This window comes from Mytilus galloprovincialis, chromosome 3 (assembly GCF_965363235.1).
Source record: "Mytilus galloprovincialis chromosome 3, xbMytGall1.hap1.1, whole genome shotgun sequence".
Classification (NCBI taxonomy): domain Eukaryota; kingdom Metazoa; phylum Mollusca; class Bivalvia; order Mytilida; family Mytilidae; genus Mytilus; species Mytilus galloprovincialis.
The window spans coordinates 12,276,967-12,293,469 of NC_134840.1; the positions used below are offsets into that span (position 1 = coordinate 12,276,967).

The 16,503-nt window shown below is 31.8% G+C and overlaps 1 protein-coding gene across 2 annotated transcripts in view; it reads left to right on the forward strand.

Moving 5' to 3' along the window:
* The first annotated feature begins 342 nt into the window (after nt 1–342).
* The window catches only part of LOC143067197 (uncharacterized), a 46,707-nt gene continuing 30,546 nt past the window's right edge, over nt 343–16,503 (forward strand). The window contains exons 1-2 of one of the 2 annotated variants that reach the window (XM_076240292.1): nt 343–587; nt 6,031–6,213. In XM_076240292.1, coding sequence (XP_076096407.1) covers nt 6,058–6,213 — 156 coding nt within the window. In that variant the 5' untranslated portion in view covers nt 343–587; nt 6,031–6,057. The remainder of the gene's footprint in view (nt 588–6,030; nt 6,214–16,503) is intronic. The other variant, XM_076240291.1, reaches the window with a different exon arrangement.

The following is a 16,503-nucleotide window of genomic DNA, read 5'->3' on the forward strand; positions in this document are numbered from 1 at the left end:
CAAATCCATTATTAATTATCTTCTTCAATGTGCACTTTATAACCGGTGACAGTAGTTATATAACTTTAAAAAAGCTATGATTTTTGACAAGTCAACTCACATTCATGTTTGGCCCTGTTTCAAAGCGTATTGTTGATCAAGAGGGTACAAAGTTGCTATTGAATTACAGAAACTTACTCCCACTGTCGCAGGTAAAGTTTATCATTCAAATTTAAACATATTCAATGCAATGTTTGATGATTTTACAAGAAGATGTGACACAAGAATGTGAAAATAATAAATTAATGCTAAGTTATAAATTCACATATTCAAAATGAAGGTACATTATTGAAAAAATTAAAAGATATTTTTATTTTGGTGGGAGTGAGTCGCAATTTTAAACAGACCAAATCAAGATTTGCACTGATTTACCAAAATATAGCGGCTGCTACTGTATAGCACATGTTTAGTGGTGTAAACGGAACTAAAAGTCAGTGACAGAATAAAATGTGGACAAATTCTAGAAAAGTGAAGAAAAAGAAAAGATTTTGATGTGACAATTTGTATTTCGGTGAAATCGTCTGCACAGGTAACGTTATTTTGGACAGGTAAAAAGATATTTTCAGGTGTGCCTATTTATTTTTCAAAATAAGACACCAAGTTGGCATGTTTTAGGCTTACCAACATGAAACTTATACATATCTTTACTTTTTGTAACTCAACATTTTAAAATTAAATGGCGATAGGGAATGGTTTATAACAACTAGTTAATTAAGGGTACCTGTTATGTTTTAAATGGATAAAAGGGGGAGTGTAATTTCACAAATGATATAGTGTTAGATTTAGTATGTAGAGACATTGTAAAGCTCAATATGGGATATCTAGCATCATTATCAAATTGTTTGTAAAATTAGCCAATGACAATGTCTATGGTTAATTTTATTTTTTGTTGAGTAAATAAAGTTTAACATACAAGACTTGGATGTTCAAAAGTGAGTCGAAAGTATTGTAAACAAATTACTGTATCAGTAAACATAGGCTCTATTTGCATTGTAAAATTTAATAATGTGTTTAATGCCTGACTTTTTTAAAATTCAAGTATTCTCATGTAGGTAATTTCTTGATGCAAAACATGCACATTGTGCCTGTCCCAAGTCAGGAGCCTCTGGCCTTTGTTAGTCTTGTATTATTTTTAATTTTAGTTTCTTGTGTACAATTTGGAAATTAGTATAGCGTTCATTATCACTGAACATTTCTGAACTAGCATATATTTGTTTAGGGGCCAGCTGAAAGGACGCCTCCGGGTGCGGGAATTTCTCGCTACATTGAAGACCTGTTGGTGACCTTCTGCTGTTGTGTTTTTTCTATGGTCGGGTTGTTGTCTCTTTGGCATATTCCCCATTTCCATTCTCAATTTTATGCACATGTGCATTGACTAGGCATTTTATTAAACTACCATCAATCAATTTAATCAATCAATTAAATCAATATGTACATGTAATGCATCAAATAAGTCTGTAAAAGGCGAATACATCAAACATTGTGTCTGTACATGTAGTTAGCAGTGGCGATCCAGAGGGAGGGCTCCCAGGGTTGGAACCCCCCATTTTGGGGGGACGATCAATGCATTTGAATGGGGACATATAGTTGAGACCCCCCTCCCTCCCCTTGTCCTGGGTTGGGAACCCCCCTTTTTAATATGGCTGGATCTGCCCCTGGTGAGTATTTTAGATATTTTTGCTGCTTGAAGAAACTACTGTACAGTCACTGATATTAGAGCATTTTTTTCATTACATGCATTACACATTTTGTTACATGCATTGTCTTTTGCAATTTTTTAAGAAGTTTAAACAGGGGGATGAAATATAAAAATTAATTCATTAAGAAAATTATTGTAGTCTGATTACTGGTAAATAGTATATAAGAAATCAAAGCTTTTAATGTAATAATTATGAAATTGAGAGAATAAATTTTTTTTTAATAACGCAAACAGGAAAGTAAAATTCTCAGTATATATAGTAACAGGAAACAGCATCATAATTGCTTTGGTTGTTTCTCTTTTTTTTTTTCTGCCAATAAAAAGCTTTTACTTCTTTTATAATGCCTGAGCTGGAAATATTTGTACCAGGAAGATAGTTTTTAAGGACCAATGTAGAAGTTCTTTACATACATGTACATGTATTTTGCAACATGTTTATTCATATTCTTGCCTAAAATACATGTCTGAATTAATTAAGAAATAATTCATGGGGGCTTGAATATATCTTGATTTTATCACGGGCTGGCTCTTTATGACAAATATTTTACCCTGAGCGATAGTGAGGGGTAAAATATCGGCATAAAGGGTCAACCTGTGGTAAAATCACGATATATTCAAGCCCCCATGAATTATTTCTGTTCTAATAGGACAAATACAGCAATTGTTTTGGATTGAAGCACTCTAAGTGAAGGCATTATGTGCCATCCCATAAATGAACCGCACTATTAAATTGACGTTAAAGAACGGAGCAAACTGTATAAGTGACATAAGTTGTACTTATACATGTATGTCTTATATGTATAATTTTTTTTAGCTTTAAACACATTTTAGCATCGTTTGTTTACCTTTCCTCTTTGTGATGACTTTCGGTTTCACAAGCATGTATTTTCCCGTAAAATTGCTTATATTCTGACGTCATCATTCTATGAAGTCGAGTACCTCATTTATAAAAAAAAAAATATGACAAAGGAGTATGATCGGAACAGCCCAAACAATATATATTCATATTTTACCACGGGTGTGTACTCAAAGCGTTTGAAGGACGTCATGTTAAAATTTAAATTAGCTAATGTTCTATGAATGAATTATCTACTAACTGACTAAGTTTCTTAATAGGATTAAAATATTTCAGATTTAAGACAACATTGAACTTTAAATAAGATTAACTATTTTTCTAATTTTCAAAACAAAATCATAAAACATTCATTAAACAGTCTCAAGTGATTGAGAACAAAAGGTTTGCTTTCTCTTGTTTCTTTCTATAGAAAATGTCCATTTGTTGTTTGTTGAATGAACAGCCATTGCCTCCTCAATCATAACACATTGTCTTTCTGTATATTCTTAATAGTAGGTAAAATGTTTAAAGTCTACTTCACGATGTCTTTGTTTTCACTTCAAATATTTTATAAACAATAAAGAATTCAGGTTAGGTTTTGTAAATCTAAACTCATGTAAAAAACACTTTAAAAAGACAAATAAGGAGATGTGGTACAATTGTTAATTAGACACATATCCACCACAGACAAAAAGATGGGGATATAAATGCAGTTTTGATGAATAGGTATGGCAGACAGTTACCAACCACAACCACTATTATAACAGGCTCCTGATCTGGGACATGCAAATAACAGATGTGGAGAACTCATGCCACTGAGATATCATGGCATCAAATCGCCTTCTTCCACTGTATCCGACGAGCTAGACCACTCAACAGCCTATATATTTCCTCAGCCCCAAATCCTTGGCGGTCAGGCGTTCAAATATGTATATTGATTTTGTTTTTATTCTCACAGCCTTTGGAGGTCATGCTTTCATCTGTATTTTTGAAATCCTCTCTGCCCACAGAGTTCATGTACAAAGTATAATACATGTAAAATCTTTAATGCCCACAGTCTTTGGAGATCAGGTCTCATGTATATACATGTACAAGTATGCTGAAATATACAAAATAAAGTCAACAGCCTAAATATAGAACAATATCAGCAGTAATATTTACAGTAACCTTGCTGGTCAATCTTGGTCAGGTTAAAGTTTACTTAGTTTACACATCAACAACCTAATGAATGGTGAATGTTGACACAGATTTATAAGAGATGTCTGTCACTGGTCATTGGTCTAGATCTAGCCTGGTATCCCGGCCTGATATCTAGCTGCACGTCATAAGGACCCAGGCTAGTCTAGATCAGGTTAATCGCACAAAGATGTAAATGTAGAAAAACAATAGGACAGTCAAATGCTCATGTTGGCCATTTATATTTTAAAGCTTGTAGTGGGCTATTAGATGTAGCTTAATACATGTAGCTTGTTATTAGTCTTGAAGCTTAAATGAAGCAGATTTATGCAACTAGAGGTGTCACCTTTTGGCCTACAACAATGAGCAAAACCTGGACCATATGGCAAAAGATACCAAAGTGACAATCAAACTCATAGGTTGAAAACAAACTGACAACGCCATGGCAAAAAAACAAACTGACAACGCCATGGCAAAAAAACAAACTGACAACGCCATGGCAAAAAAACAAACTGACAACGCCATGGCAAAAAAACAAAAGGACCAAAAGACATACAACAGTATACAAAACACATTATAAAAAACTATATATTATATTTTGCAACAAAAAACCCACCAAAAATGGGGGGGGGGGGTCTCAGTGCCTCAGAAGGGAAAGCAGATCCAGCTGGCACCATATGTCATGCTCATGTAATAATAAATCAGTTAACATAAGTCTTAATACAGAAGATCCCATTTGTAGGAAAAGTGACAGGATTCACATGGTTTCAACAATTGGAACATATAAGTCATCATCTGTGAAACAGTATAAAAGGCCCATGACAAAATGTGAAACAAGAAAGGCAAAGTCTTGATTATGACAAAACAATGGAAAACAAATATGACAAACAGCAATCAAAGGCAACTTCTGTTTAACAGGCTCTATTTATGGTGTGACCCTTATAACTTAAAGATGGCCAATTCAATAAGACAATTGCTTTTTTGTAGTTGAAGATGGAAAATATACACACTGTAAGAAGAGGCCAAATATCATCTTTGTTGAAAATGGAAATTGACAAAAGAAAAACAAAAAATGTTTCATTTGTGAAATTTTGGTTTCCTAATTTGAAACTGAAATGTCCAAGTCATAACAAAAATAAAAAATGATCAAGAGATATAGCATAAACTAAAGTAGAAGTAATTTTCTGAATAGGCTTACCAATTAACAGACTAGTATGGTGTTGTGTTAGCATACACAGTATATGTCTAGTGAGATACTATTTGAAGGTCTTTGCTATAATTAATTTGGTTCAAACTGAAACAAGGACATTCATGGATGTACACAAGGCAAATACTAAGTAATAGTTTGATAACATCATTATTTCTCACATGGAATCATTATTTCTCACATTGAATCACTATTCCCCAGATTTTTTTGCCATTTTTCCTCTTGAAAGTTGCTAAAAGTAATACAAAGAATGAAGAAACATTTAGTTCTGCTCAATTGAGTACTTCCTTATTGGAATAATTGTATGTTGATTGTCCTTTCATATTGTTTGAAGTAACAGATTTATTTTTTTTGTTAGATGCATCAAATATAATGGATAGGTGGAAATACATCAGTTTAGTCATACTTTGTAGTAAACAGTTTCACTTATTCATAATTGAACTATTTGTCCTAAAATAACACTTACATTGTACATAGGTCAAACATTTCCTGTTATTGCAAGGGTGAAAGGAATAATTTTTATTTCTAGTCCCACTGACAAGAAGCTTTGGCCATAATTGTTAAAATAAGGAGATGTTATTATGCTGCCAATGAAACAGCCAGAGGCTGATTTAGAGGGGTGCCCAGGGTGCCCAGGCCTCCCCTTTTCTGGGAAAAATTTTGTTGATTATATAGAGAATCACTGAAGCATGACCAGAGGGCCCCCCTCTTATGCAGTCAGTGGGCTCCCACTAATGAAAATTTCTGGATCCGCCACTGACAGCTATCTAATAAGGTACAAGACTGTGAACAACAACATTGTACAACAATCATGAGCAAAAAAAACCCAATATTAATAAACAAGTAAGCTGTAAAAAAATCCCTGGGATGACAAAATATGATTCAATTCAAAAGAAAAAAAAAGGGTTTTGAATTTGACATTTATACTAAAACATGTTTTTTAGGAATTTTTGGTCAATAAGTTTGAGTCCTATTTTTGTTTTTTAGCTCCATGTGAGTTTAGAAACTATTGAGTAAACTTGTTTACAAACTTCTTGTCATAAATAGAAATCAAATGATATTATCATTTTTCAGGTTTAGAAATGAATTAGAATTATAGAAATGAAGACCATCCTGCAGTGGATAGTCCTGGTGGTGGTGTTAGTGTGTTGCCATGGCGATAAAGAGTCCATGCATCATCTTATACTACTAGACCAGTTACCAAACTATATCGGTTTGGACTCTTCACCACAGATAATCCTCAGGACTAATTTCAGTGTAAGTTAAATTTTCCTTAAACTACAACCCACTCTTTGAGTTAACCAATATGATGTATGTATGGACTTGTGTCTAAAGATGATTTTAAGAACACATTTTGTTGACAGTGTTCATTTTTTCTTCAGATATACTAAGGGTTTTGGCCAAAGACAACATTCATCTTACTGTAATACCGCTGGGCCAGTATTCTTTCTCATCATGTACCACTGGTCGTTAAGTAACCAACAATCAATGTTTTAACCTGTCGGACTTTGGTCATCTTATACCACTGGGCCAGTATTCTTCACATGAGGGATTTTAATTCATGTATCAACTTATACTGCTGGGTCAGTATGGTATGATTGCCAATGAGTCAACTAAATGATAAGTTGAAGTAAGCAACTAGTTCACTGTTATTAAATGTCTATGGAAAAAATATATACCTTCAAGGCTTCATCAAATTTATGTTTTCAAGAAAGAAGGATTGATATTAAAATAAATCTATAAAAGATGACCATGGATGTATTCCATTTGTCAAAGCCATATACCCAGATTATTATATAAACATGGTTTAGATAGATATATATGAATCTGAATAAATAAGCTATTATGTAATCCAGTGCATACAGACTGACAATTGTATTTAATGTCAAGTGTGAATTCATGATTAATAAATGTTACATTTACAATGGTATTTTATAGTACTAGCTATCCAAATCAAAAATAGTCTGACATGTACTCTTTTGACCTATTACTGAGATGTAATGTGCTCACATTAACATATTTCAATGTTTAACCATAGATGTAATTTGGGTATTACATCTATGGTTTAACACTGATATTGTACACTATAGTGGTGTCAGCATAAACAGCTTTTGCTATTTACACCTAGAACACACGACATTATGACAATATTATGTCAGACAGTGCAATTTTTCCTGGTCAATTACATACAAATATCAGAATTATATAACACTGTTCAAAAACATAGCCAGAGTTTATGAAAAAAGTATTATTCAAAATTTAAATGATTAATTGCTATACTTTCATTTTTTTTGGACCCCCCTCACCATTTTTTTGGGTGGGAGGGAATGATAAATCTATTAAAAAATTCAGCTGCTCTTATTTCACTGTCCTGTAAGTATTTAATGTCTTGACTGTACAAAGCTTTTGACTGAAGGTAGCATATTTACATTGAGTGTCATGACTGTTCAAAGCTTTTGACTGAAGGTAGCATATATGCATTGAGTGTCCTGACTGTTCAAAGCTTTTGACTGAAGGTAGCATATTTACATTGAGTGTCATGACTGTTCAAAGCTTTTGAGTGAAGGTAGCATATTTACATTGAGTGTCCTGGCTGTTCAAAGCTTTTGACTGAAGGTAGCATATTTACAATGAGTGTCATGACTGTTCAAAGCTTTTGACTGAAGGTAGTTCTTTCACATTGAAAAATGTCCTGACTTCAAATCTTTTGACTGAAGGTAGCCTATAATTTACATTGAATGTTTTGAGTGCATTTAGCATATTTACATGGAATGTCTTGACTGTCCTAAGCTGTTGACTGAAGGTTTCATATTTACAACTGCAATAGTCCCACTTAATGTTTTATTTGAATTTATGATTCTCTTTATATATATATTGAGTGTACCATCCTAGGTCGGACAATCATTGATGGATATAAATGTATCTCAATTCGTTTGAAGCCAGGCATATTCAGAAGAGGAAGAAGGTGGAATTTATAAGGGGACCAGATACAAACAAAACTAAAAAAATCTCTATGAAATAGGACTGTGAGTGGCTCTTATCTGGAAATCCAATTTTTACTACACATTTAAAAGAAGTAAACATGACCTTTATGACCAGGTACAAGAGAGATAGGTAGTTTTGTTTTGAAATGATTTAATTGGTACACTAAGATATACAATAGGTACCGAGACATACTTATGTGTAGTCAAGTAATAGTATATTAACTTATATTTATATTAGAGAAGTTCATTATTTGGACGGCTATCATCAATGTTTGTTTAAATCATTTATCAGTATTTTTATACCTTGCCAGATAGTATGGTGTTGGAACTAGCCACAAGGGTAAAAGGAGGGTGTTTACTTTTCTTTGTTAGATGTAATATTCTTTTATGGGTTTCAGTAGGTAAGAAATAGGAATTGTCTTGTTTGTACAACATATTACGATCCAAATCAGGTTTATTTTCAGTTGTAATGAAACTCAGTCTTCTTTTGTCACAAGGACAGTCAACATTGAATGGGACATTTAAAAGTTTTTTTGACAGTTTAATAAGAAACCTTCGATTACATTATATTATACCTACTCCCTGAATGGCCTTATAATGTTCTTATTTCATAGGCCATAATTATATTTCATTTTAGGTAACCTAAATAGAATAGAAAACAGGATTGTCCAAATATTCTTTTTAGCACAATCAAAGTTGTTTGGTTTGTGTTAAAAGACATTCATGTATTATTTATACAACAAACATACATGTAATTTGTAAACAGAAAGGATAAAAAAGATATGAATTGTAATAAAAACTATTCCCATCTGCTTAAAACACTTGAAAAATTACCACTGATGACTTTTGTCCTGAACATGCATGAAATATTTGCCAATGGATGTTAAGCAACCAATAATCAATCAATTAGACATCATAGTGATCCTGAACATGCATGAAATATTTGCCACTGGATGTTAAGCAACCAATGATCAATCATTCAGACACCATAGATAATGTATCCTGCATACTGCTCATTTTCAGAACAGAGAAAAGATTTTTTATAAAGCTGCCAACAGAAAAGATCCTTAATATCCTACAGCATTATCTTCCCTTTATCTTAATGTTGTCACCTCTGGGTGCATGTTTGTAAATCAGGCTGATTAGTAGATATTTATTGTCATTGGTATACATGTTTTTTGGTAGTAGAAAATATTCCTCTTACCTATTTGTGTGGCCATGGTTTCACAATTTTAAGCTGTATATACAAATTATAATGCAAAATAAACTTAATGTGAGCAAATTGCTTTTGTGACTTTTGCATGTAGAAGGTTTATGAGAATTGCATATTTGTCAAACATGGAACTCTGATATGAACACATTAAGAAGTTTAGTAAATCACAAAAATGAATATCAGTATTAAAGTAGGAAAGAGTTCAATTGGAAATAAGTTTGTTCTTTAAAATGCTAAGTATTGAAATTCGTTTTTTTTTCTCCATTACCCACACAATTTGGTATTTCATGAACAGTAATGAGCCCAATACAAATGTTATAAAGAATCCTGGTAAACAGGGAATTATGAAATATTATCTTGTTTCTAAAAATTAAATTAAAAATGTTTTTGGAAGAACACTGCACAATAGTATTAAAGTACAGCTAGGCATTATGTGTGATCTGATAATTAATGTTTGTTCATTATTTAAAGTATACATATGTCTAGGTAGTTAATTTGTTGAAATTTAAACCGTCAACAAACAATAATTTTTTAAATCACACCAATTTTATAAATCACTTAAATGAGATTTTGTTTAAATTTCATTACATTTTTATTTATTTGATATTGAACCACAACAGTTGCTGCCTTGTGGGGACATTTAAAAGCAAACTTATTTAAACATAAATTTACTCTATCAATTATTTTTAAAAGGCAACAGTTAAGTAATTGTATTTGTATGTAACAAATAAAGCCAATATCTTAATGATTAACCCATTATATACTCCAACAATTTCACAGTTAGTAAAGAAAGAAAAACTGTTAAATAGGTATTAATATATATATATATATATATTGGTAAATTCAATTTTGTTAAATGTTCCCAAAGTTTCAGTTAACATTGATATTAAAGGTATTTTTTTGAAAGTTCATTGTTAAATGGATAAGTAATACATTTCAATGTCAGACTTTTGTAATTTTAGAAGGGTAAAGAGTCTCTAACATAGTCACTGTGGCATCATAGCTTTGGTGGCCTCTACTGAAGTCATTTTGTAAACTAATTAACATGACGGTTCCTAACAAAGTCACCCAGGCATCATAGCTTTGGTAGACTCTACTAAGTCATTTTGCAAACTAAGAAACATGTCAGGTTGCTGATATACTGACTGTGGAATCATAGCTGTTGACTGGCCAGTTTCTACTGAAGTCATTTAAATAAAATAGGAAACATTTATTATAAAGAGTCCATAACAAAGCCAACATGTCATGATAGCTTTGGTGGCTTCAATGAAAGTAATTTATTAAAACTATAAATGTTAAGCAAGTATCAATCAGTCAATCTGAATGTCAAATTATTTCAAATAACATATGGTATAGTATCTTTATTTATAGTAACAGCTTTGACATTATTATGCCCCACCTACGATAGTAGAGGGGCATTATGTTTTCTGGTCTGTGCGTCCGTCCGTTCGTTCGTTCATCTGTCCAGTTTCAGGTTAAAGTTTTTGGTCGAGGTAGTTTTTGATGAAGTTGAAGTCCAATCAACCTGAAACTTAGTATATATGTTCCTTATGATATGATCTTTCTAATTTTATTGTCAAATTAAGAGTTCTGACCCCAATTTCACGGTCAATTGAACATAGAAAATGATAGTGCGAGTGGGGCATCCGTGTACTGGGGACACATTCTTGTTTTCTATATGAATCCTTTGGACAATAGACATAAAAAATAAACTATGCAAAACCCTTTTCAATATGTGCATGGACAAGATAGTAGCTGTATTTACCTGACAATGAAATCTGCACTTGACTTGAACTTGAAGTTGAGATACTATAGAAAGTGAAAGGTAAATTATAAAAGCCAGAACTCCAACACTCGTACTATTTAAATCTAACAAAAGGTGTGTTTGACTGCCTCATTGACTTCACAGGAGGGGTGGTGTAAGAGGTGTACATAAAAAGCAAAGGAAATTGTCAAACTTAAATGATCTCATTAACGACTGAATGTATTTCTTTTTTGTCCAGCCACTTGACCAAAACTTTTAGCCAAATGATAGTCATTAGAAGTGAATTGAGTTGATGTTTTTCTATAGATTTGATTGAAGGAAGGTGGTTTCTCTAATTATCTGGAGAGAGAAAAGTGAATTAATGAATGCTAGTGGTCTTTGATTTGAAGTTAATTGATTAAAGACTTGTGATATTCAACTGCAGTGAAATTAAATGTTTCATTTGTCATTGCCATTTACACCATATGCATTGGAAATCTAGGGTCATTATTGTTATACAAGTGTTCTGATTGATTTTTATCAGGTTTTTTTTTTAAAACAGAGAATAAGAATGTTATCTTTCAAAATCATATTGTGTTTTTTTATTTACATTTGGTGGTTACAAAGAATGTAAAACAAGAACTATCTTTAAAAAAGATATCCGACGTATTTAAATTTAAGTATATCTTTAAAACTATCATTTCGATAACCTTCAGAAGCACAAAGATACCATTTAAACAACATTTTCTCTGTTTGTTGTCAGTATTCTCGGTCCTCGTATCTTTCTGTTTACATTCACCAAAACCCCGCGGAAATCTCACATGCGTAGGTGCGTTCTAAAAGTCATGTACGTTCGTGCAACAAAGTTTACATTAAAAATTATATAATTGTCATAAACAGCTGTCACGGATGCAAAGAGCTATTGGAGAAACAATTATTTTGATAAAATATAAATCTTTGTATGATCTAGTTCGAATATTTATAGTTTTTCACTTGCTTTCCATCACAATATAATTAACGAGACGTTTTTTCAAACACAACCAAATCACCCACCATGACAGCATTTTGTCCAATCACAGAAAGGATTTTCAAGCATGCGTTTTCTGTTGCCATAGTTAAGCGTCCTTAAGTTCAAAGGGCACAAACCGAGACTACGTCGGAAAAATCATTAATTTATTTCTGAACTTTTACTAAATACTATGTCGTTTAAAGATGAGAAATGTAATATTCCTAATTCATTGAAATGAATCCTCGAGAATGAATCTGTGGTTCATCTTGATGCACTTAGTATTTGCTATGTAGAGGAAACTCCTATTACTTTGAATGAAAATGTCCTTAATTTAGGAAATTTAAAAACGTGATTTATTTATCTTCCCTGTGAAATTAATAATTTGAGCACATTTCTCCTACAGTTGTTATTTAATAACATCTTTATGAATGAGTTTTGTGGTTTTTATGGTTGTTGATTTTATAGGTATTCACTACTGATACAGGAGCTTAATTTATTTCAAATTTAAAATCTATGAACAATATCCTGATTGTTATGTGTCCCATCCCACAGTTGTATAGGGTATCACTCAAAACCACAAACCACAGTAAATAACCTGACAGAAATCACAACTTATAAAATTTTATAAAGCCCAATTTTAATGTGTTTTATTTTATATATATGTATGTATCTGTTTGTTTTGTTTAATTTGAAAGGTGTTCATTTTATTTTGAACGTGGGGTGGGGGGTTATTCATTGCAGTGATGACATAATATTGTTTATCAATAATCATTTTTAAGAAGGTACATGTATTCAATTTTAGCTCTCAGTTACTTGGATGATTTTGGTCTTTATAAAGCTCAATCTGTAGATCTGTAATGTTGTAGCTTATAGAACATATAAGACTTTTTGTTTTTAAACAAATATTACCTAATTGAACAATAAAAATAAACTATTGTTCTAAGTAAAAATGTCCTCCTTCAACCCATAGAGTCACTTCCATGGTCCAAGGCTAAGAGATCCAGTTACTAAGTTACAGAGAATATTTCATTGTGTGTATAATATATGTATGTCAGTTAAAAGATGAATTTAGAATACAAACAGCCCCAGATAAACTTGTGCAAGATGTAACAAGATGGTGTTGTTAAAGAGACAATGATTTATGAGGCCCCTCATGGGAGGGTCCTAGTAATCACATAATCACCATTTTTTTGCCAATATAATCACATAATCATTAAATATTTGCTTATCTTTAGTAATCAAATAATCATAAACTAAAAATACAGTCCTAGGTAATCAAATAATCATGAAATATTTGGCTTAATAATCAAATAATCATTAAAAAAACGGCCAAGTAATCACATAATCAAAAACCCCATGACGGCCCTCATTTATGGAGTAAATTTTAAGTTTTGAATATAAATAAGGACACTTTTATTGTGTTTTATACTTATTTTTCTGTTTACTATCAGCATGCTGAATTACTGCTTTTAAATGCATTTAGCTAAAATACAATTTCTAAGATTAAAAGTTGAATAAACTTTATAGTACCAGTTTTTGTAGTGACGTATTAAGATTTCAATGAATGTAATCTATGTACGTAATACTGGAAAATAATATTAAGTCATGGATTTTGATAATTAAATTCTTTCATTGATACAAGGATTGTTTTGGTAGTTAAAATGTGTGTACCTGTAGAATTATGATGTAAAACAAGATATAAATGTATCATTTTCTAATTTGTGTGGTGATGTTGTTTATTGAGACTACAATTTTAGATCCAATCCAATTGTAAACTCAATGATCCACTGAATAAATTTCTTTCTTAAAAGTTATTAATTTAACAGTAAAAGTAAAATATTTAAATTTTGTTTTTATTGGTACTAATATTGATTTAAAACATAACTAGATATGTATTACTATACTGATATATGTCATACTTAATCCTTTGGATGTGTACTTGTTGATACTTTTGTATGGGTGAACATTTAAGTCTGTTTACCCATGCTTAAAAAAAAAATTTAAGGACAAAAAAACATTTATGACTGGTTTCGTTCAATGTCATACCAAGAAAACAGAGTAAAGCATGAAAGGCAGAAATTCTGACTGATTTCTTGCTATGTCATACCAAGTCTTATACAGTAGCTTTTTACACATTTTTATTGTTTGCATACACAATATATGGAAGCTGTACCAGTTCTGTTTTCAGTAGCCTATATGCCATATTGAATGGTCCTTTAGCCTCAGTAGTATACATGATTTCCTGGATTCTGTATTGATGTTCAGTTGATTAGATGGTCAAGGTTCTCTGACCAAATTGAAATCAGTTCTTTATATGATAGGTCATTTTATACTACAAAAGCATCTATTTATTTTTAGTTTCAGTCAGACCATTGTCTTCTGCAGAAGCATTTAAAATGCATCTAAATCTCAAACAGAATAAGAAATATACTTGGTCTATTTATGATAGACCACTGCCTACAACAGAAGCATCTATGAGAATATAAGACTCCATCACTTAAGCTACACATGTTGATTTCACTTTTACTGTAGAAAAATTACACAATTCATAAAGTTGCTTTAAAGAAAAGTGAAACTCTGCAAAAAGTGTATGCAAATATATTTTTTTATTTCAAGAGCAGGACTTCAAAGTGTTAACATTTTTGTTATTAGTCTTAAGCACTATGCAAACTTTGATTGTATAAATTTTCCTTACGTCTATAATTTTATGTCCTGGGGTACGTATCTAGTCAATGAAACTTGGCACACATCATATATCTAAAACCATTCAATCTCTTATATATAATATTGTACTAATATATAATATTTGTGTACACAAAATCTGAGACCATATTTGAATTGAAAAATCTACGCTATCACGATCATGCCCCCTGCAGACCATAATTGTAATTTACTTTAGGATTTAAAACACAGAATTGATCTCTTTTAAAAGGGCACTATCCTTGTACTATTTCAGTATAAGGTATCCAGAGTTAAGCATGAAAGGCAGTAAAATAATATTTTTTGTGAGATGACATTGCAGATTATCTTAGTTTTATTTGTCAGAATGGTATGACAAGAGTAAGATTTATACCCAATGACAGATTATAAGTTTTATAGTATCTCTTCTCCAACAAACTTTTTCTTTTAAAAATTAAATCCACCTAAAATCTACCTGTCATAAGTTTTTAAAGACTTGGTCTCCTCAGTGTTGAGTAAAATGGTCTTATTCAGCAAATTGATATATCTGAATAAAGAACGTTTTTTGTTATGTTAGGTCAAGTTACAATTAATTTATTAGATTTAAATGATTTCTAAAAAAATGAATTGAAAAAGATAAAACAGAGTTAGTTCGTGGTGTAATTATTTGTTTATCATTTCCACTGCCGGGGGTATTATATCACGAACAAAACTAAAATAATTTTCCACATATTATTCTTGATTCTCCTGGTTGACTAACTTGTCTTCGTGCTAATTAGTCTAAAACTTATCATCATTACGTTTCTTAAAGCATTAAAATTTAACTTATGTAAGATTAATAATCATCATACAGAAAAGAATAATCTTTAGCCTTTGCTGTAATTGGCAAAATGAATATTCCAATTATATTCTTTGGATTGGTATAATGCCCTAACTTTGGAGCATTATGTCAATGTGTCCGTTCATCAGTTCATTTGTCTGTCTGTCCTGCTTAAGGTATAAGTTTTTGGTCACAGTAGTTTTTAGTTAAGTTGAAGTTCAATCAATTTCTTTTCAGTATTACTTAGAGCGCATTTGTTTCTAACCTAAACAATGTAAACGATTACGCACGTAGTCGTTTAGTCCATTTGTTTCTTACATTTTTTGGTCAACGTTGACATCGTTCACATAAACGATGTACGCACAAAATAGTTAAATATAATATATACAGGTTAGAATATGCCTTTATATATTGTTTGAAGATATCAATCTTAAGGAGGCTCGCGGGTACAAAAATCTCAGCGAAAATTAAACATTTGTTTTTATGCCCCACCTACATTAGTAGAGGGGCATTATGTTTTCTGGTCTGTGCTTCCGTCCGTCCGTCCGTCTGCGCGTCCGTTCAGGTTAAAGTTTTTGGTCAAGGTAGTTTTTGATGAAGCTGAGGTCCAATCAACTTGAAACTTAGTACACTTGTTGCTTATGATATGATCTTTCTAATTTTAAAGCCAAATTAGACTTTTGACCCCAATTTCACGGTCCACTGAACATAGGAAATGAAAGTGGGAGTTTCAGGTTAAAGTTTTTGGTCAAGGTAGTTTTTGAGGAAATTGAAGTTCAATCATCTTGAAACTTAGTACACTTGTTGCTTATGATATGATCTTTCTAATTTTAAAGCCAAATTAGACTTTTGACCCCAATTTCACGGTCCACTGAACATAGAAAATGAAAGTGGGAGTTTCAGGTTAAAGTTTTTGGTCAAGGTAGTTTTTGAGGAAATCGAAGTCCAATCAACTTGAAACTTAGTACATATGTTCCCTTTTAGTATAATCTTTCTAATTTTAATGCCAAATTTGATTATTACCCAATTTCATGGTCCATGGAACATTGAAAAGGATAGTGCGAGTGGGGCATCCATTTACTTTGGACACATTCTTGT